General features: G+C 33.1%; 1 protein-coding gene across 4 annotated transcripts in view; it reads left to right on the plus strand.

The window, feature by feature from the left end:
* Window positions 1-21144, plus strand: part of LOC148940973 (uncharacterized) — a 368976-nt gene that overhangs the window by 280554 nt on the left and 67278 nt on the right. For 2 of the 4 annotated variants that reach the window (XM_089105391.1, XM_089105390.1), the window contains exons 14-15: window positions 5013-5210; window positions 14371-14562. In XM_089105391.1, the coding sequence (XP_088961517.1) occupies window positions 5013-5210; window positions 14371-14562 (390 nt within the window). Of the gene's footprint in view, window positions 1-5012; window positions 5306-14370; window positions 14563-21144 lie in introns of those variants that run through there. The other 2 variants (XR_016143387.1, XM_089105392.1) reach the window with 2 other exon arrangements.

Raw genomic sequence — 21144 nt, forward strand, 5'->3', positions numbered from 1 at the left:
CTAGGGCCAAACAAAAAACAGATTGCCCCTAAAGGGAGTGGGAGGAGTTCTAAAAAAGGATATAAAGGAAATCAGAACTTTATGAGAGGGCGTGAAAATAAATTGGGATGGAGAAGGAACATGCGCAGATGTGTTGGCCTCAGACGGCTTGGTGCTGTCGTGAGTTTTTAACAGCAGTGGTAAAAGCAAATTACGTTAAGTATGTATATTGTTCTGGGTACCCGGTTGACTGACCGTATTTCAAAGAGTAGGCACTACGAAAAGTGCTGTTAAAACCCGCTTTCTAGGGCTATAATGAGAGAAATGTTGAGATAGCTTGGGCACGTTCTGCGGATGAAGGATGACAGATTGCCGAAGAAAGGACTAAACGGAAAGCAAGTCGTCCTCGGTTGGCTGGGAGGATGTCGTAACGAAAGATTTAAGGGAAATTAGAACTTGCTGGGAGAATGTAAAGAGGGAGGCTTTGAATAGATTGGGACGGAGGAGGAGCGTGCGTATCTGTGTTAGCCTCAGGCAGATTGGTGCTGCGGTGAGTTGTTAGTAGTAGTGTTAGTATGTATATAATAATTAATAAATTATGTTTAATTTCCCCCGAAATTTTATTTAAGCTATTTCACCAATGTTGCAATTTAGATTTACAAAATTAAAATGCATTCACAATATTTGGACTGTCTGATGAATATGATGGACAGTCCATCATAAATGATGGACTGTCTTGTTGAATATGTTAACATGCAAGGAGTATTGATTTTTGTGATTTGAGGATCTCATCTAAATTTTGAAATTTTATGATAGGTACCGAAGGAAATTCCCCCTAAAGGTTAATAGCAGGCTGCAATCTTCCTTCGTAGTTGAGACTATCAGTTATTTTCTTGGCGACACTGATGCGAAAGCTAGTACTAGATGGAGGTCATTGCGGGCGAGAAGCTCTGATTTTAGCTGTAGCTGCAGTTGGACTGTAATGTAGCCCAACTGCATGTGCATTGTTTTTAAAGATTGGAGTGTTGAGATAAGAACACAAAAATCCTTTTCCGAGACTTTTAATTGTTGCAGCTTTACATAAATTCTAGTTTCTGGAAAAAACCCAAATATGGACTTTCACCTCTAAAAGGGTACTACGGGCTGTAACCCCTCTTATTTGTTGCAATCTGTGTTCTTTTAAGCTTGGCTGTATTCTTTGATGCAAATTAAGCTTATTTTGGGCATTCCTGCTGAGTAATTTGCTAGTAATTTCTGCTCGTCTTAGGTTTGAAGAATTATATGAGCTAATTTCTGCTTATTTTAAGCTTTCAATTATTTGTTTGGCCTTCAGGATAAATTACGGTTGTAAAAAAATTATTACTTATAAGAAAGTGCTTCCAAAACTAGTTTTTCTTACAAGTTACTTCTAAGTTATTTGAACTGCCAAGTTCAATATGAAATCTATGAAAATCCAATATGAATATGTTAATATGAAAATCGCATCTCGTTCATTTTTTTTTTTTTTTTTTTTTTTTTTTGCGTAACTTCTAGTATAGGGTCTAATCCCTGTCATATATAATCCTTGACATGCTGTTGGAGCGTGTGGATTGTTCAATGAAGGAGGTTAGATAAACTGTATCAAGGTCGTAATCATTTTATATGCTTTTTATGATTAACTACTAGAATTGGAAACCTCCTGATGATAGAAAAATTTTTATGGTAGAACCATCTATTTTAAATAGAAGAAGATGGCGTTAAAAATCACAGGAAGCTCCTATTTTGACTCATTGCTCAACGTGGAATTCTATTTTTCCCCTTTCCATTAGATATATTGGTGGGATATACGCGCTATTCAGCGAAGGGAATTATATAAACACTGTCTTCTAATTTTCCTGAAGGATTGGAGACAGTACGCACGTTCTGTTTACTAAAGGGATTTGAAAACAGTACGTACGCACTGCTGACTCAAAGGGATCATAACCCTTCGATATTTTTTTTATGTTCAAAAACTAATAAAGAAGATTTGAGGTCTTAAAAATACTATGGAGACATCTGTTTTCAATTACCCTATCTTGTTGCATTTTATTGCCACAATCTGGATTAGTTCCAATTCGTTCCCCTTTTCATCACCATTATCACCGGCTCTAAACTTCAATTATTCCTTCATATTAACAGAGATAAATTTTGCACCTCAAAGTTTAAAAAATGTCTTTCCAAAAATTTCTGGTAATTATCTTCCCTAAGTGTAAGATTTTATTTTTGAAAACTCGAGAAATATTGATGATAGTGAAGAAGGGGGGACATTCATGATAATGCACAAGTGGTGTTCATCTTACTTTGTCCCCTTTATATTCCCGAATGTAAATGTTTTGAAAGCTCTTATTAATATCCATAATCTAAATGTCCAGTAAGTAAGTAAGTAATTTATTGATATACTCGCAGCAGAACTTGAAAAAGAGGAAAGGCATTAAAAAAGAAGTAAACTCTTGTGAAATTAGAAACTTTCTGACTGTGATCGCATAAAAAACAATACTACCTTCAGATAACCGTGTATAAACGTCACACGATTCTTTTTAGAGCTGGAGGGTAGCGATTGGCTGGGAGTAACATAACTAATCATGCGGGTAGACTAGTTTTGTGGAAATAAGACTGCCAAATAAAACATCTTAAAATAAAAGGTAATGAAAATATAGAAAATCAGGTATAACATTTCAAATAAGACAGTAGAAAAAAAGCAATCTGACTTTCACTAATAGAATAAAGCTCCGAAGATTTCGGTTTCACTTCCTGAAGCCTTTCAACAGAAGAAAAGTATAAACCAACTAAACTAAATTGGACAAAACACAGAAACAAAATGAAAAAAATAAATACAAGCGATAAAAACTCACATATTAATAATGTCCAGTATGAAAATATTCATCATGCACATTAGCAGGAGAACAATGAGCATGTTTCCACAGTTTTATTGGAAATATTATTCTGATTTTTCTCTATTTTCATATTTCGTTTTATTTGTAAGGGGAAATACAGTCTAGGAAGTTATTTTCAACAACATCACATATATTCAGTAGAATCAGTTTCCAGAATGTCGTCTCTGAACCTGTTTAAAAGGAGTCCCAACCTCTTTATGCAGTAAAAAAGGTAACTGAGGCTAAATACACCTCATCATTTTTGTGGCTATTGCTGATGCCCCTATAAACGATAAGAAAACAGGGGTGGCTAAGTCACTGTGATAACCTACTAAGTGATCACTATGTGATCACCATACTAAGTCACTATGTGATCTTGTGTTTATCAACAATGAACGTATCTTTTGGCCAACTTCTTGCAAGTATCTGGGGCTCTCAGCTTTGCAAATCTTTTTCAACTGAATTAATTTACAGAATCTCGTGTTTGAGCTCTTCATACGATAGTAAAGGTAAGGCAAGCGGCAAACCAACTTTGCTGACACTGCCAATCAAATTAATACAAATTAATTACTATATTTTAATTAATTGATTACTACAAATTAATTTAATTAATTACTAACAAATTATCAAAATTACTACAAATTAACAAAATTTAATTAATTACAAATTAACAAATTTAATTAGTTACTACAAATTAACAAAATTAATTACTAAAAATTCATTAATTAATTAATACAAATTAATTTAATTAATTACTACAAATTAACAAAATTAATTACTACAAATTAATTGATTAATTACTACAAATTATTAAAATGAGGTGACTACGCCCCTTTTGGGTCAATCTTTTGCACTATTTTGTGTTTTATAGCACTTTTTGTTAACCGAACCTCATCTGGAGTTATTCAAAAGGATGTATGTTAAATATTGTAAAGCTTAAGGGAAAGCAGAAAAACTGAAACATAAGTTTTAGGTTTTTTGGTTGCTATTGACTAATAGCTGTTTAAGAGAAGAAGTTTTTAATCTAGACACACATCATTTTGATGTCACAATATTCAGTATTTTTGAAAAATTATTTGATTTATGAAGAAAAATAGAAACTACTGTTTTTTTTTAGACTAAAATAATATGCAGGAAAGTGAGTAAAACTAATCGATAGGGTGAATTTCGTTTAATAAGATAATGAGATAGTGATGGGGGCAGGGATTAAAGTTCTGAGAAAAAAAAGTTTAACAACGCCTTTTGAAATCTGTAACCAACCTGTATGTAGTGTGTTCTTTTGTGTTCACCTTTACTTAATAGAAGTCTTTCATTTATAATGCCTCTGAATCCGTTTTTTAGAGCTTGTTTAAGAAAAAATTCATCCATTCATTACCCCGTCCTCCCCCCCCCCAAGAATTTTTCTGCTGCCCTCATTCCTTGTTTTTCTTCTGTTTTTCACTCTTCTTTTAAAATTAATTTTACAATTTGGTAAAATATTGGCACCCTTGTCGTATTGCCCCCCCCCCCCAAGATTTTGCTGATTGGCGCCCTTGTTATATCCCCCCCCTCCAAGATTTTGCTCTAGATCGGCCCCTGTTTCTATAAGTGACTTTCTGTAGCTAGTGAAGATGACCTGGAACATTGTCAGAGTTGGCGTTAAGGCCTTTTGGGCTAATTTGCGGGTTTAAATTTCATTTTCGACAAAATTTTTACAAGAAGCAAGAGCTTTCTTTTTTATTTAAATTCTATCATTATTATTATTATTATTCATTTATTGTCAATCAAACTAAAGATACAATCGACGGAGTAATCACTAAAGATAAAAAAAAAGACACAAACACACATTGGAAATTCAAATATTAAATGATTATTTGATTAATGCACCTTCTTATGGTGCAAGGTTTTTCTTGGCAATTGCGAAGACTAGCGGTAAATCTTCGTCTTTACTATTATTTCCAATATTTTTATATAAAACAGAAAAAGGAGTGGTTAAATCCCATTGTGACTACATTCTTGTAACTTCTTGATTCTACTGCCTCTTGTGGTACTACCTCTTTTCCTAGCAACCTCTTGTGATGCAACCTCTTGTTTAAGTTTTTTTCGCTTTATGTTAACTGCACCTGTTTGCTGTGTGCTTATGTGTTCACTTTTCGTTCATAGAAGTCCTTCTCTGAAACTGATTCTGAATCATCAGACCCATCTCCCCTGCTCTCTCCCGTCTACTCATCTGCTACTGCCAAACAAATTATTGAAGAAATGAGTAAACAAGAAGCTAAATCGCGTCGCCGATCTGAACCCAAACAAAAAAGACGACATTATACAGTTAGTTCAATTCAAGATGGCGTTCAACATCAATCGGTACGTTGATACTTCAAATTTTGGCGCGTTTTAAGATTCTTAAGATGGGATGCAAGCTTTTATCAGTTTAAAGGGATTTTTGTTTTTCGAATAATGTAAGTTGCTATGTTGAGTGTAGGCATGGGGCCTGGAGGTGAGTGGTGGCCCCTGGAGGGCCCTGGTTTTGGATTGCTTTTGCTTATTTTCACGCACATTCCACGCTCCTAATTTTCAGTTTATTTTAATTCCACTGTAAATGAACATTATTCAGATAAATTTATTTCATTTGTATCTATTTATATTTATTTTATTTATTTATTTTGAAAACCCAAAAACATGACACTTGAAAATACAATAATCACTTAAATGACAGGGTCAGTAGCAGAACTACAGCTGGTTTAGCTTTAACGATCGAATGAAAAGCGAACACTTAAAAAGCACAACAAATCAGGACTGCGTCAAGGATTTTTGCTCGTGAGGTCGAGCATCGTAAAAAATTTAGTTATAGGGGAGAGGGTACCAAACGGATAAGGAGGAAGGGGTTTGCTGCCCGTGGATTTTGTCAAACTGTCTCAATTAATGCTTCTCTTTATCTGAATGATTAGGACCAGTTTGCAATTTGGAGAAAAATTTTGCTTGCTTTTTTAACACCTATTTACGAGTCAGAAAGTTCTTTCGATGGGGGTTCAAAATGGGTACCTCCCCCCCTCCCTTGAAACATTTTTGCAATAAATATATTGAGAAATAACTGGATCACTACCGAAGACTACGGATGGTTCAGCCGTGGTAACTGAATGTGATATACGCACTTGTTTTTCTACCGCAGAAATAGCAGGGCCAGCAATGGTTCATTTTTCTAACAACCCAGGAGTTGAGGGTCTAAGGGTGGATTTTCTCAACTCTAAGAGCATGTTCTGAGCCTTAACGAATTATCTAAATAACGGCTAAAACATTTTCGCAGTCTAAATACGCCTATTCACGTTAATATAAAAAAATCATTTGGCTTCATCATGAGGCCTTCATGTTGGCTTCATAGTTTTATATAGCTGCATGTTCGGCTTATCATACTGTGAATTTTTAATAATTTAAACTCATCCTGGAATGGACGTCATTCTGTTGTACAGATATTTTTCAAAATTTTAGTTAACCTGTTTTCTGAATTAACTGTTCCCACTAAAATTAGCCGAAATAACAGTTACCATTCATAAATCAGCTTCAAAGGGCGATTCTTTTTGGTTGACTATTTTTTTTAACATGTTTTTAAATTTTCAGTTTCCATGGGTGTAGGCTTTACTAGATTGGGGGTGACGTTGCAACCATGATTATGTGTTTCTCCAAAACCGAGTCGTCAGTTACTAGGAGTTTCTTAAAGAACGTCTATTTACATTTAACGTCTATATACGAGTTTCCATGGTAACCAAACTCCTTTTCTCTTAATTAATAATTAAGATTGATAATATTATTAATAATTAATAATTATTATATTAATTAATATTAATATTAATATTAATTAATAATTAATAATTTTCTAATTTCTTTTTGAACGAAACTCTCACTCATAGATTATTCTTTTTTTCAAAAAGTCGGACATCAGTCTCTAGTCTTATAGATATTTTTTAGGGAGTCTTTTAGATACTAGTTTAGAGAGCAGGGCCTTATCCATGGGGGATACCCGGTTTGACCCAACTCCCCCCCCCCCAAATGTTTGTCTGACTCGTAAAAACGTAACAAAAACGGATACAAACAAATTTTGTATGTGTTTTTAGTTTTTTTTGTGTAACTCCCCCCCCCCCAAATTTTTTTTTACTAAAACCACTTCCGAAAAAAAAACCATGGGTACGGCCTTGTTAGAGAGTGTCTTCTAAAGAATGTAAATGTATATTGCTTTGTCACAATTTATCCTATATCTCAACTTATAAATTATTCCAATTTCTTTTGGATATGAACTTATACACTTATTTAGATTAAGAGTTTTCCAGAAGTAAGTCCTAAATATATAAAACTCATCTAGAGGACGCCCATTTATCAAATAGATGTTTTTTTAACCAAATGCACCAGGCTGCTTTGTCGTGAAGGAAAGTTCTGTCCCGCAATTTTTAATTTATTTCATATCTAAATTAAATGAAGAGCATTTCCGTATTGTAAGTACGAATCGTACATGTTCACGTCCGAATTGTAGACCATTCAGGTATTCACGATTTGCAATTTCTAAAGTCGTCGGTTTCTAGACGTCGTCTAGAGAATCCTGGGAGATCAAGAATTTTCTAGAATTTATTGAGTTTTATCTAAGAGTTTGGGGTTTTTAGAAGAGTTTTCTAGAACCTGTCTTATTTTATTTTGCCAGTTTTTAGTTATTGGCCCTTGTCGCAAAAAAGCGAAAAAAGTTAGATGAAAAGAATAAATAAATGGCACCAATCGGATAAAAATTTAGGGAAAATATTTAAAAATAAAAACGAAAATTAACGAAAACGAAAGTAACAACAAAATTTAAATGAAGCGAATAAATAAATGGTTCCAATTGGATATAAATTCAGGGAAAGGATTTAAAGTAAATCGAGAATTTAAATAATTCTTGAATGGAATCTTAGGCTTGGTAAACCAGCTCTTGTAATTAGAAAATTTGAAGGAAATGAATAAATAAATTGTTCCAATCGGATAAAAATTCAGGGAAAAGATTGTAAAATAAAAACGAGAATTAATGAAAACGAAAGTAACAATAAAATCTAAATAAATATAAATAAATAGATAGTTCCCAATAAATAAATAGTTCCAATAAATAGTTCCCATCGAATACAAATTCAGGGAAAGGATTTAAAGTAAAAACAAGAATTTAAATCATTCCTGAATGGAATCTTAGGCTGGGTAAAAGTAGGTGCTATGTCAGGTCAAGCCAAGTCAGTCAAAGTCAAGAAAAAAACGTTTCTTTAGCTTGATAGAAATATTTCTTTATCTAAATTTGAGAAAAACAGTTAATATATTTGAATGAAATTTAATGCCTGGTACTGTCTGATAAACATGAATTTTATTTTAATGTTAATTTTATGATTTTCGCAAAATTTTGCAAGAAGTACAGGATGACCGAGGTAAAAAAGGTAAAAAAAAGGTAAAAAAAGGTAAAAAAAAAAGGTAAAACCGAAGTAAAAACCGAGGTAAAAAAAAGACGTTGTCACCACAGAACTACAAATACGTACACAATAATAAATAACTGATATATTATAATGTTCATTCACAGGAAGTGTTTTCACTTAACCGTTTTCACCTAATTGTACTCAGATAATAGTCCACGTGAGGTGTTGGAAGTGTTAATATGAATTTTGATAAACAAATTGGCACGCCTGAACTTGTACACCAAGTGTTTATTGTTGTATTGTGTAGAGGTGCTTCTAAGCGTTCCTTGGGGTTGTTCGTTGACCAATAACAATTTTTTTTGGAGGTTGTTCGTTGCCCAATAACGACTTTTTTGAGGGTTGTTCGTTGACCAATAACAAGTTTTTTGAGGGTTGTTCGTTGGACAATAACGAGTTCTTTGGGGGTTGTTAGTTGACCAATAACGAGTTATTGGGGTTGTTCGTTCACCAATAACGAGTTTTTTGGGGGTTTTTCGTTTACCAATAACGAGTTTTTTGAGGGTTGTTTGTTGGACAATAACGAGTTCTTTGGGGGTTGTTAGTTGACCAATAACGAGTTTTTTGGGGGTTGTTCGTTTATTAATAACGAGTTTTTTGAGGGTTGTTCGTTGGCCAACAACAAATTTTTTGGGGGTTGCTCGTTGGCCAATAACGAATTTCTTGGGGGTTGTCCGTTGACCAATAACGAGTTTTTTGGGGGTTGTTCGTTGACCAACAACGAGATTTTTAGGGTTGTTCGTTGGACAATAACAAATTTTTTGGGCGTTCTTCGTTGACCAATAGCGAATTTTTGGGGGTTGTTCGTTGACCAATAACGAGTTTTTTGAGGGTTGTTCGTTGGCCAATAACAAATTTTCTGGGGGTTGTTCGTTGGCCAATAACGAGATCTTTGGGGGTTGTTAGATGACCAATAACGAATTTTTTGAGGGTTGTTCGTTGGCCAATAACAAATTTTTTGGGGGTTGCTCGTTGGGCAATAACGAGTTTCTTGGGGGTTGTTCGTTGACCAATAACGAGTTTTTTGGGGGTTGTTCGTTGACCAATAACGAGTTTTTGAGGGTTGTTCGTTGGACTATAACAAATTTTTTGGGGATTCTTCGTTGACCAATAGCGAGTTTTTTGGGGTTGTTCGTTGACCAATAACGAGTTTTTTTAGGGTTGTTCTTAGGCCAATAACAAATTTTTTTGGGGTTGCTTGTTGGCCAATAAAGCGTTTCTTGGGGGTTGTTCATTGACCAATAACGAGTTTTTTGGGGGTTGTTCGTTGACCAATAACAAGTTTTTTGAGGGTTGTTCGTTTGACAATAACGAGTTCTTTGGGGGCTGTTAGTTGACCAATAACGAGTTTTTTGGGGGTTGTTCGTTCACCAATAACGAGTTTTTTGAGGGTTGTTCGTTGGCCAATAACAAATTTTTTGGGGGTTGCTCGTTGGCCAATAACAATTTTTTTGGGGGTTGTTCGTTGACCAATAACGAGTTTTTTGGGGGTTGTTCGTTGACCAATAACGAGTTTTTTAGGGTTGTTCGTTGGACAATAACAAATTTTTTGGGGGTTCTTCGTTGACCAATAGCGAGTTTTTTGGGGGTTGTTCGTTGACCAATAACGAGTTTTTTGGGGGTTGTTCGTTGGCCAATAACAAATTTTTTGGGGGTTGTTCGTTGGCCAATGACGAATTTTTTGGGGGTTGTTCGTTGACCAATAACGAGTTTTTTGGAGGTTTTTCGTTGCCCAATAACGAGTTTTTGAGGGTTGTTCGTTGACCAATAACGAGTTTTTTGAGGGTTGTTCGTTGGACAATAACGAGTTTTTTGAGGGTTGTTAGTTGACCAATAACGAGTTTTTTGGGGTTGTTCGTTGATTAATAACGAGTTTTTTGAGGGTTGTTCGTTGACCAATAACACATTTTTGGGGGGTTGTTCTTTGACCAATAACGAGTTTTTTTGGGGTTGCTCGTTGATCAATAACGAGTTTTTTGAGGGTTGTTCGTTCGCCAATAACAAATTTTTTGGGGTTGTTCGTTGACCAAAAACGAGTTTTTTTGGGGTTGTTCGTTGACCAATAACGAGTTTTTTGGGGGTTGTTCGTTGACCAATAACGAGTTTTTTGGGGGTTGTTCGTTGACCAAAAACAAGTTTTTTTTTTAGAAACTCATTCTTAATACAACCATTAACAACATGGTTGCCATACGGCTCACGGTGACACCCTTTGTGAACTATTTAATGTTCTGAATGCTATTGTTCATAAATTTTTTATTTACTATTTTAAAATTAAAGCCAGTGGTGGATCCAGGGGGCGAGGGGGTGCTCCCCCTCAAAGTAGTCTAAAGAAGTGTAATTTACTTAATTAACGTAAGTTTGCGTTAATTAAACTTGCTGCTACCGCAAGTTTATTGGATCAGCCTATTTTGCCCCCCCCCCCTAAAAAATCCTGGATCCGCCCTTGATTGAAACAAATTAATAATTTAATTTCCTGTATTCATTTTTGCTTCTACATTCACAACAGGCCTCAATCATCTTGGCCAAACTTCGTTATACAAGATATATATATATATATATATATATATATATATATATATATATATATATATATATATATATATATATATATATATATATATATATATATATATATATATATATATATATATATATATATATATATATATATATATATATATATATATATATATATATATATATATATATATATATATATATATATATATATATATATATATATATATATATATATATATATATATATATATATATATATATATATATATATATATATATATATATATATATATATATATATATATATATATATATATATACATATATATATATATATATATATATATATATATATATATATATATATATATATATATATATATATATATATGATTATTATTATATAAAAAAAAGTTTTTTTTAACTGAAATTGAGGAGCAACATCTTTTACTCTTTACATTAAAGTCTTGAAGTTCTTTAAGTATGCTTCTCATTCAAATTTAACGGCTCTTGTGTTTCAGGAGCCGCTCTTAAAGCATTGGGACAAAAAAAAAAAAAAAAAAAAAATCAAACTTTATAATAAAGAGTGGGGGATGAGTAATCCCCCTCATATACCGAATAATTTCTGTTGGGTTTAATTTTTCATGTTGCTCCTTACTTTCAGTTGAAAAACTTTTTTTGGTTTAATATATGACCGTTTTTCAAAGGATGGTACCAGGACCCTCTACGCCCCCTTCCCTGGTTAGAATTTTCCCTGGAAAATTGCCAGAGGATATCTTCGCCGCGGACCCCCCCCCCCTCTCCGCAGAATATTCCCCCCCCCCCCGTAAAATGTCCGTGTATTTCCCAATAACAAATTAATACTATCTGTAAACAATGGACAAATTGCATAACTTACAGGCCTTTCTCTAGTGGTTATTGGGGGGGGGTCATGGTATCCCTAGAGAGATAGTTACTGAACCTTCCAGCTATGCTGAAACAAATGGCTATCTCAAAGGTTTGATCAGATGTCTTCGGGGAAAGAAGGAGCAAGAAAAAAGGGCTAGTTACCCTCCAAACTTTTTGATCAGTTAAACTTAATGGATTTGTATATTTGGAATGAGCTTAAAAAGCCAATTCTTTTTATGCACTAATTGTTATAAAAATTTCATTTTTTAGAGTTTCGGTTACTATTAGGCCGAGTAGCTGAACTGAGTTTTACCATCAATTTTATTAAGTTTGGTGCATCCTACTACCAAAACTGCATAACTACATATATAGTTTTTTTGTTTTTTTTTCTATTTTTAATTTTTTTAATTATTTTTAATTATTTTTTTCATTATTATTATTTTAATTGTTTTATATTTAATTATTATTTAATTATAATATCGTTATTTAATTATTTAGTTAATCATTATTTTAATTATAATCTATTTAATTAGCCTATAATATCTGTAATTATTTTTTTAGTTATTTTAACTATTTTTAATTATTTTTAATTTAATAATTTTTTGCTTTCTATTTTTTAAAGAAATATTCGGCTGTGTAAGTTCCCACATAACCAATTCAGTCGATCATATTAAATTTTCACTGTCCTTGGTACCTTAAACAAGTAATAACCGGTTTCTTCCCGTGAAAGTAATTTCCCCTTCAATTTAACCTTATAGCCAAGGGAATTTTTCAACATGGAATCCTCACGGGATAGGTAAAAGGAAATAGAAAATACTTTTGCCCTTATCCCTGTTGATTTTAAAGAGTATTGTCAATAAAGTCAGGGCAAAGGTTGGGAAGAAGGCCTCTTAAGATGTTTTAAAAGTGAGGGAAATGAAATTTTATTTAAAAAAAAATACATTTTACTAGGCACAAGGAGTTATTAAGTTCACTGGTTTCTTTAAAACAGTCTTTTTAAATAAATTTCTTCTAATTTTTAGAATCCTTTAATAACGCATCAAAAATTTATTTATATGAATATTTGTTACTTTTTACGAGTCGGGCAAAATTTTTCTTTAGGGGGGGGGGTCAAACTCCCTAACCCCTTCCCCTGGATACAACCTTTTGTTAATGTCTTCGGCATAATCAATCCACCCGATTCTTTATCACCCAAAAGAAGACGAAAGGGTTCAAAATGGAGTAAAAAGAAAGAAAGAAAGAAAACACGCACAGAAAAGACCACACTATTACAAATATTTTTTATTACACCATTTTTACAACACTATTTTTACACCATTTTTACAATACTATTGCACCATTTTTTTAATTAATTCAAAAGAATAACATAAATAATCAGCTGATACATAGCAAGATCAATGCCATTCTTCTAATTTGCTAGACATGGGAGACGGTGTCTTCAGGCAGCTCTTTGTAAAATTCTTTTTTTTTTATCCCCAATTCTTGTGGAAATTTCTTTTTTCTATTCTAGGGGATCGAATTTTTTTTATTCCCTCCTTTGTATAGCTACGATTGTATACTTTCTGTTGATCCTGTCGTTCCTGAACCAGCCGCACTTTTTTTTTTTCCATTTCGTGTTGCTGTCTATATACCGAATGAAATCCAAATAAGGAAAATATTCTAGACGATTTTGATTTTCTTCCTCATTAGAGATACTTCGAAATTTTTTTTTTTATAATTTTGGGTAACTTTGGGTAGCTTTCACCAAGAGAAGATGAAGGGCTACTATTCGATTCGACACTTTCATGCTAAACACTATGTTTTAATTCCATTGGTTCATTTTTTTGACGATTTTTCTTAAGCCTATAAAGCTATCCCTCATTTATGGAGGGAACATAACATAAATTAAATAAACATAATCAAAATATTTTTTTTCATGACGAACGGATATTGTTCAGCACCTGATTTTCAGCATATTGTTCAGCACCTGTTGTGACTCAGAACTTTGAGTCACAACATTTTTACAAGTAAATTCTCTGTTTATTTGTGTTTTCGCGATAATAAAATGTTTTTATCTTCATTGAAACTTAAAATTGCAAATTTATGATTATCCTTAAAAATTTGGAGAAAAATAAGTTTCAAAATTTCCTTCTGATTACCTTATAAGTTATGGAAAACCACGACTGGATTCGTGGCCATAGATGGCCGACATCTCAACTGCAGTTTCTGCTTTTGAGACAATAATTATTTGCCAATTATCAGATAATTGACTAGGAATTTCACTCATTTCGACTTTTTTTGTTAAATTGAAGTGTCATAAATGGCTTATTACTTTTGTAAAAGCACTCTAAATCTGAGTAGGCAATTAGAAAGAATTAAAAAAAATAATAATCCATTGTTGATTTTCCATTATATAATATGTTTGATTGCCATTAAACATTAAACATAAAAAAGATTTTCTGGTAATTTGGTACTTTTTGGGGTAATTTGTTAGTTTCTGGTAAATTTTTTGGTAATTTGCTTGGCTCGATAAAACCTTACGTTTTAAAATCGAAATGTAAAAACTTAAGACCGAAATATCCGAATACCGAAATAGGCCGAATACTGAATGGGCTTTCTTCGAGACTGCAGACGTGAGTAATATAGTTTGTATTTTCATTTCATTTCAGTTGGATTCGATTGATGGACGGTCCCGTGACGACCTAGACATGGAACGCGTACTCCGATCTCAACATCCTTTTGCACCAGATGTGGTGCGTTCAGCCATGCCGAAGAAAACAAGGTTCACCACCTCCACCATCGACAAAGTTCTTGGCGTTCCGGATAAAATTGTGATTGAAGAACGATATGTGCCTGATGAGGTAGCATATAAACTAATTTGTTATATAAATTAATTAATCAGTATTAATCAATTAATATGAATAACATTGTTATAACTAATAGTATAAATATGAATAATATTAATTAAAATATGAAAAGTGTAATATAGTATTTATAATAACAAATAAACACAATAAATATAGACAATAATAAACAAATGAAATAACTATTAATAATATAATATTGATATAAACAGTATAAATATAAATTACAATTATAAATATTACAAAATTAATTGATTTGTTCTATTAAATGTTTTAATGGAATTGAGAAATAATTGAATCCAGAACGTACAAGACAAAGGCAAGCCTCGTTGTTAAACGTATGGAAACTGGTATAATAGCACACATTTAGCTATAAACATGTTAGTAATTGATTATGGTAACTTAAAACACAAACGAGTGTTTTTTACTTAAATATCAATAAATATATTAGTAATTTAATTCATTGGATACAGTAGATTTAATTTAAAAGAATTTTTAATGCCTATAAAAGCATTAAGTATGTTTGGACTAATCCTAATATGTGACGTTGTTAGGATTTAAGATTTGGACTCTTCTGACGAGAAGCTTTATTAGGCATCCATTTTTCATTTGGCAACCATGACAGACGTGGTGTATTGGGGCAGCCAGTTTCTATGTGAAAGCTCTATATAAAGCGAAAAGTTTGTTTGGACTAATCCTAATGTTTGACGTTAGGATTTACGATTTAGACTCGTCTGACGAGAAGCTTTATTAGGCAGCCGTCTTTCATTTGCAACCATGACAAACTTTGTTTACTGGGGAAGCCAGTTTCTATGGAAAGCTCTATATAAAGCGAAAGTATGTTTGGACTGATCCTAATGTTTGACGTTGTTAGGATTTACGATTTGGACTCGTCTGACGAGAAGCTTTATTAGGCAGCCGTCTTTCATTTGCACAAATGACAAACGTTGTTTATTGGGGAAGCCAGTTTCTATGGAATGCTCTATATAAAAGCGCAATGTATGTTTGGACTAATCCTAATGTTTGACGTTGTTAGGATTTACGATTTGGACTCGTCTGACGAGAAGTTTTATTAGGCAGCCGTCTTACATTTTGCAACCATGACAAACTTTGTTTATTGGGGGAGCCAGTTTCTATGTGAATGCTCTATATAAAAGCGAATGTATGTTTGGACTGATCCTAATGTGTGACGTTGTTAGGGTTTACGATTTGGACTCGTCTGACGAGAAGTTTTATTAGGCAGCCGCCTTTCATTTTGCAACCATGACAAACTTTGTGTATTGGGGCAGCCAGTTTCTATGTGAAAGCTCTATATAAAGCGCAAAGTATGTTTGGACTAATCCTAATGTTTGACGTCGATAGGATTTATGATTTGGACTCGTCTGACGAGAAACTTTATTAGGCAGCCGTCTTTCATTTGCAACCATGACAAACTTTGTTTATCGGGGGAGCCAGTTTCTATGTGAATGCTCTATATAAAAGCGCAAAGTATATTTGGACTAATCCTAATGTTAGACGTTGTTAGGGTTTACGATTTGGACTCGTCTGACGAGAAGTTTTATTAGGCAGCCGTCTTTCATTTTGCAACCATGACAAACGTGGTTGTATTGGGGCAGCCAGTTTTTGTGTGAAAGTTTTATATAAAAGCGCAAAGTATGCTTGGATTCTGCTTTTAGATTGGATGTCTGGTCACGTGGAGATGTTGGCTATCCAAATAAAAGAAAAGCAAAACTTTCTTTGCCCGGTACCTCTTTGAGAAAAAATGGATGTCTTCTCATCAGTGAGTTGTCAAAAATCAGTCAGCTTCAGATTATCCAAAAGGCCTCTAAAAGAAATCGCTAAATTTTTGGTAATAAATTTCTGAGTGATGACTCTCGTGATTCCCAATGTGGGGTTCAGGCCCCACCGGTGGAGCATGGCAATATTTTGGTGGTTCACGAGAAAGACGTGCACTTTTTTGAAGAAAAAAAAAAGTTTTCATATGAATTCTGTCGCATTCATATGCATTTAAAGAACAAAAATAATACATGCTAGTATTGTAATGACGTCATATATTGTCTAAAGCTGTTATATTTAGACGATACTCTTCATTAGTAGAACATCCCAAGAGGACGACCCGAAAAAAAGATACCATGTTAATTGCCTTCCATGCTTCCTTATACGCAACATTTTGAATAACTAAACTTTTACGAGGGGGACATCAGGATTTTAGCAATATATAAGTAGGGTATGGCCCAAAATCGGTTGGGAACCTCTGGTATAAACCCTAGGAGAGAAACCTGATGTGTACCAATTAAGAACTGCTAATTGTATTCTAATAAAATTGTATTCTAATAGAATTTTTTCATATTCTAATAAAACAAAGAAAAATGATAATTATATAGATTTTTTTTTACTATAGAAGGGTTTAAATTATTAATATTATTTCTTAGCTTTAAAGGATTATTGTTTTCAGGAAGATTGTTGTTTCGGGATATGTTTATTAGCCATTTAGTTTTATCCTGAGTCACTGAATTCAGTAATTCTAAGAGTTACTATAAAAAGCTAACTAGACTATATAATATCTAAGTAATCTAAATAATATCTATATATCTAAATACGGGGCCCAGTCCTCTAGGATCGATGAAGTCAAAATCCTAGAAAGCTTTCATAATTAATAGGAAAAGAAGATTTAATTATGCCTGAACAGGGTTTACGCGGGGGCATTCGATACAAGGTAGTTCCACAGGGCGGCTCTGATAATTAAAAGGGCGACATGTGTCATTTTGGTTGAAATAGAGTTTTGTTTGTGCCGCGGGTAAACTTAGCACGCGGAATTGAATGGTGTAGTCAGAATTATCCTATCTTGTACCGTTACGAAGATAAAAAAGAGACATGCGCCGCTTTTAATCTGCCTCATAGCCGACGGCTGTGAAAAATAAAAGGACGCAAATGCCATTTTGTTTGAAATAGAGTTTTGTTTGTGCCGCGGGTAAACTTAGCACGGGGAATTGAATGATGTAGTCAGAATTATCCTATCTTGTACCGTTACGAAGATAAAAAAGAGACACACGCCGCTTTTAATCTGCCTCATAGCCGACGGCTGTGAAAAATAAAAGGACGCAAATGCCATTTTGTTTGAAATAGAGTTTTGTTTGTGCTTCTGGGAAACTTAGCACGGGGAATTGAATGATGTAGTCAGAATTATCCTATCTTGTACCGTTACGAAGATAAAAAAGAGACATGCGCCGCTTTTAATCTGCCTCATAGCCGACGGCTGTGATAAATAAAAGGACGCAAATGCCATTTTGTTTGAAATAGAGTTTTGTTTGTGCCTCGGGTAAACTTAGCACGGGGAATTGAATGGTGTAGTCAGAATTATCCTATCTTGTACCGTTACGAAGATAAAAAAGAGGCATACGTCACTATTGGATGTGGACGAACTTTCAAGATAAAAAGAGACATACGCCATCGACAAACTTTTTTTTGTGTTTTTTGGCTCTCCTGAAAAGTTACAAAAATGGCGTATGTCGTACTTTTAATTATCACGGCTGAGGGCTTTCGTGCAATTTTTTAAAAATAAATGATAGAAATACACGAAAATGACGGAAACTATCCCCAATAATGATTGTGGGACACTTATAACCCCTTAGAGAAACGATTTTGTCTGATCCTACAGTCGTAAATACTTACCGGTAATATTAAATGTACAAAAAAACCGAAGACTTTACAGCTATATAAAGTTTTTCTTCTAAAAGGGCCAAGGACATCAAAACAAAAACATTCCTCCTCCCTTGATTAACATTAGGTATATGCCATGGCTATCTACGATTTTTCTTTTGGTTGGTTCAAAATTGTGAGGATTTTTAGGGAAGCACCACATTTTCATCAGTGTTTCCGCGTTGAATCGTGATAATTTATAAGTGAAACTAATTTTTTAAATTTGATTATGCTTTTCGTTAGTAAAAACTCAAATATCAATCATGTGTCGATTGCAAAAGACAACTACACCCTCAGGGGAAAGTTATTTAGTCTTAAGCTGTCTGGCGCCACGTGTTTTCGCGTTATTTTTAACTCGTGTTTTATTTTTTAAATTTCGCGCCCGCTACTATCAAAAACTGTGTAATTACATATGTGTTTTTTTCATTAAATATACCAAAGAAATAAAGAGACAAACTACCAAAGAAACAAAGAGAGAAATGAAGAAAAGAGACAAAACGAGACTTCGGCCAGTAGCGCAAAAACAAAGCGACGCGGACATTTCGCCTGCATACAAACGAGGCGTCTTCAGTGCAAAAGAAACAAACATTAAAAATTAAAATAAACTAAAAAAAAGAAACATCACCAATATTAAACTATAATTGTAAATTTGCTGGCCAGTTTGGCTTAAGATCTTTCATTCATTAAATATACCATTCTTGACTTTGGCTACTTTTTACACATACAATATTTTGTTTAAGGTTTTACTTAACCAATTTTATTATCTCTGTCCTTGGAGCTTCAAATAATATAAGTGTCCATGATTGATATTCTCAGCTTGTGCTTAACATGGCAGTGCTTGGGATTTTTTTTAGGAAAAAAAAAGTATTAGGTACAGTCATGACATGACAGTGCTAGGGAAATATATAAATAGGAGCATATTAATACCATAAGTTTATATATGTATAAAGTTTTGAACATGTAATGTATATATATATATATATATATATATATATATATATATATATATATATATATATAAATGTAATTATGTAAGCATGTAAAACGTATTTAATAATATAAACGTATAAAACATATTATTTTACATAAACATATAATAATTTTATACATTAACATATAAAACATATAAATTGACTCTTATTGAGAATACAGGAGAACAATTAGCAGTAACATCTTTCCGTTCTCGTAATATTTTTATTTCTTTATTATTACCACAACGCGGAACGCTTTCGCTTGTTGCACATAAATACAAATATAATAAATCACTTGAAATATCTAATATAATTAGAAACTAATGTGATAAAAAAAAGGAAAGAAAAGGCAATACTTCATGTTTCAAATCTAAACCTAGGATCCTCGTATTTACATTAGTAAAAATCAATATCGGGTATTGAGCTCTTAAATTGTACTTTTTATTTCAGTTCTTTATTATTGAAGTCTTGATTCCTTCTTTGGGTCAAGCAAGGTTTGTACCAAATTAGGAAAATATTCTACAAGTGTAAAAAGGCCTTTGTTCTCTAAAAGATGTAAAAGAAGTCCCATAGTTGATAATCATTTTACTCCCACATGACATTGCTAGGGAAAGCATTCAGGAAAACATTTTTAGGGAATCACAACATGACAGTTTTAGGGAAAATATCTATATAGACTCTTGCGAGAATCTATAGACTCTAGACTAAAGACTCTTACTAAGAATAGTTTGTCTTGCACACTAATATTAGGATCTATCAACGTCTATGGCCTGTTCACCGCTGTTTTTGGCTTAAGTGTAATCCTTAATCCTCCACAGCACTTTTTGGCCGATTCGGAACTTTTGGATAGTGTACTAATCCAGCTTCAAATCACTGCATTCCACATTGGGAAGGAATTTTTTTACTAAAATGGAAATTTATATCTGACAAATATATCCAACGGAAATTGGCCCATTTTCAAAAATCTCCTATATTTAGATTGCAAGCAACATTTCATTGTCTGGGAAAGTCAGTAAAAAGGAGTCTCTCTGAGTTGGAATTTGTTTAACTTTGGAATGGAGCCAAAAGTTGGTCTTCTATTTCCCCAGGTTAATTAAGGTTCCCAACAATTGCGGAATATATATTTCCTTTTCAGAAAAAAAGAGATTATAGCACAATGGGATGAGGCTTTTAACAGATTAGAAAAAATAACTTTTAATTAGAAAAAGTTGTCGGAGAATCACCTTAGTATAATACAATCCTACTGCCTTATAAGGTTTTAAAAATGTTCTTGGGGATTCGTTTAATTAAGAATCAACGATGAATGGGTGCTCTCATATGCCAGATGGTCAAATGTGCCAAATCATGGAAATTTGGTGGCAGGGGGCGATAAGGATATTCTTCATTTCTTTTTATAACGAAGGCACAATTTTTTTTCAAAATCTAGGGGGGGCTTTTTTGATTTTTATATTGGTGAAGTAGACTTCACCAATTTTTCATCTGAATGGCTCAAACACTGACTGAAGCTGATTAAACAGATTGAAAAGCAGCATAATAATTAGGCAATCCTTGAAATTTCTGATTATTCCTTGAAATAAAAACAAATGTATCTAAGCATTTACAGTGTATTGAGATACATTTTGACATGGACTTCTCTTTTGCCTGTCCAAAATCAAATGAAAGTTCAAAACTTCAAATAGAAAATAGGCTACAAAATACAAACAGATGGCAAATAAAATTATTAAAATACGTTCTTGGCTATGATTTAAATGTACCAATTATCTAGTCGAAGAAATAAATGTAAAATTGGCTCTCATAAAATAATTGTTGAATTTGCTCTTATGAAAATTAGTTAATTTGCTTTCATGAAAATTAGAAAATTAGACAATTTTTGGTGAAAAATTGTTATAAACTAAAAAATAGTTATAAA

The sequence above is a fragment of the Artemia sp. Qi Xiang Cuo genome, chromosome 19 (genome assembly GCF_049724085.1).
Source record: "Artemia sp. Qi Xiang Cuo chromosome 19, ASM4972408v1, whole genome shotgun sequence".
In the NCBI taxonomy this organism is placed as follows: Eukaryota; Metazoa; Arthropoda; class Branchiopoda; order Anostraca; family Artemiidae; genus Artemia; species Artemia sp. Qi Xiang Cuo.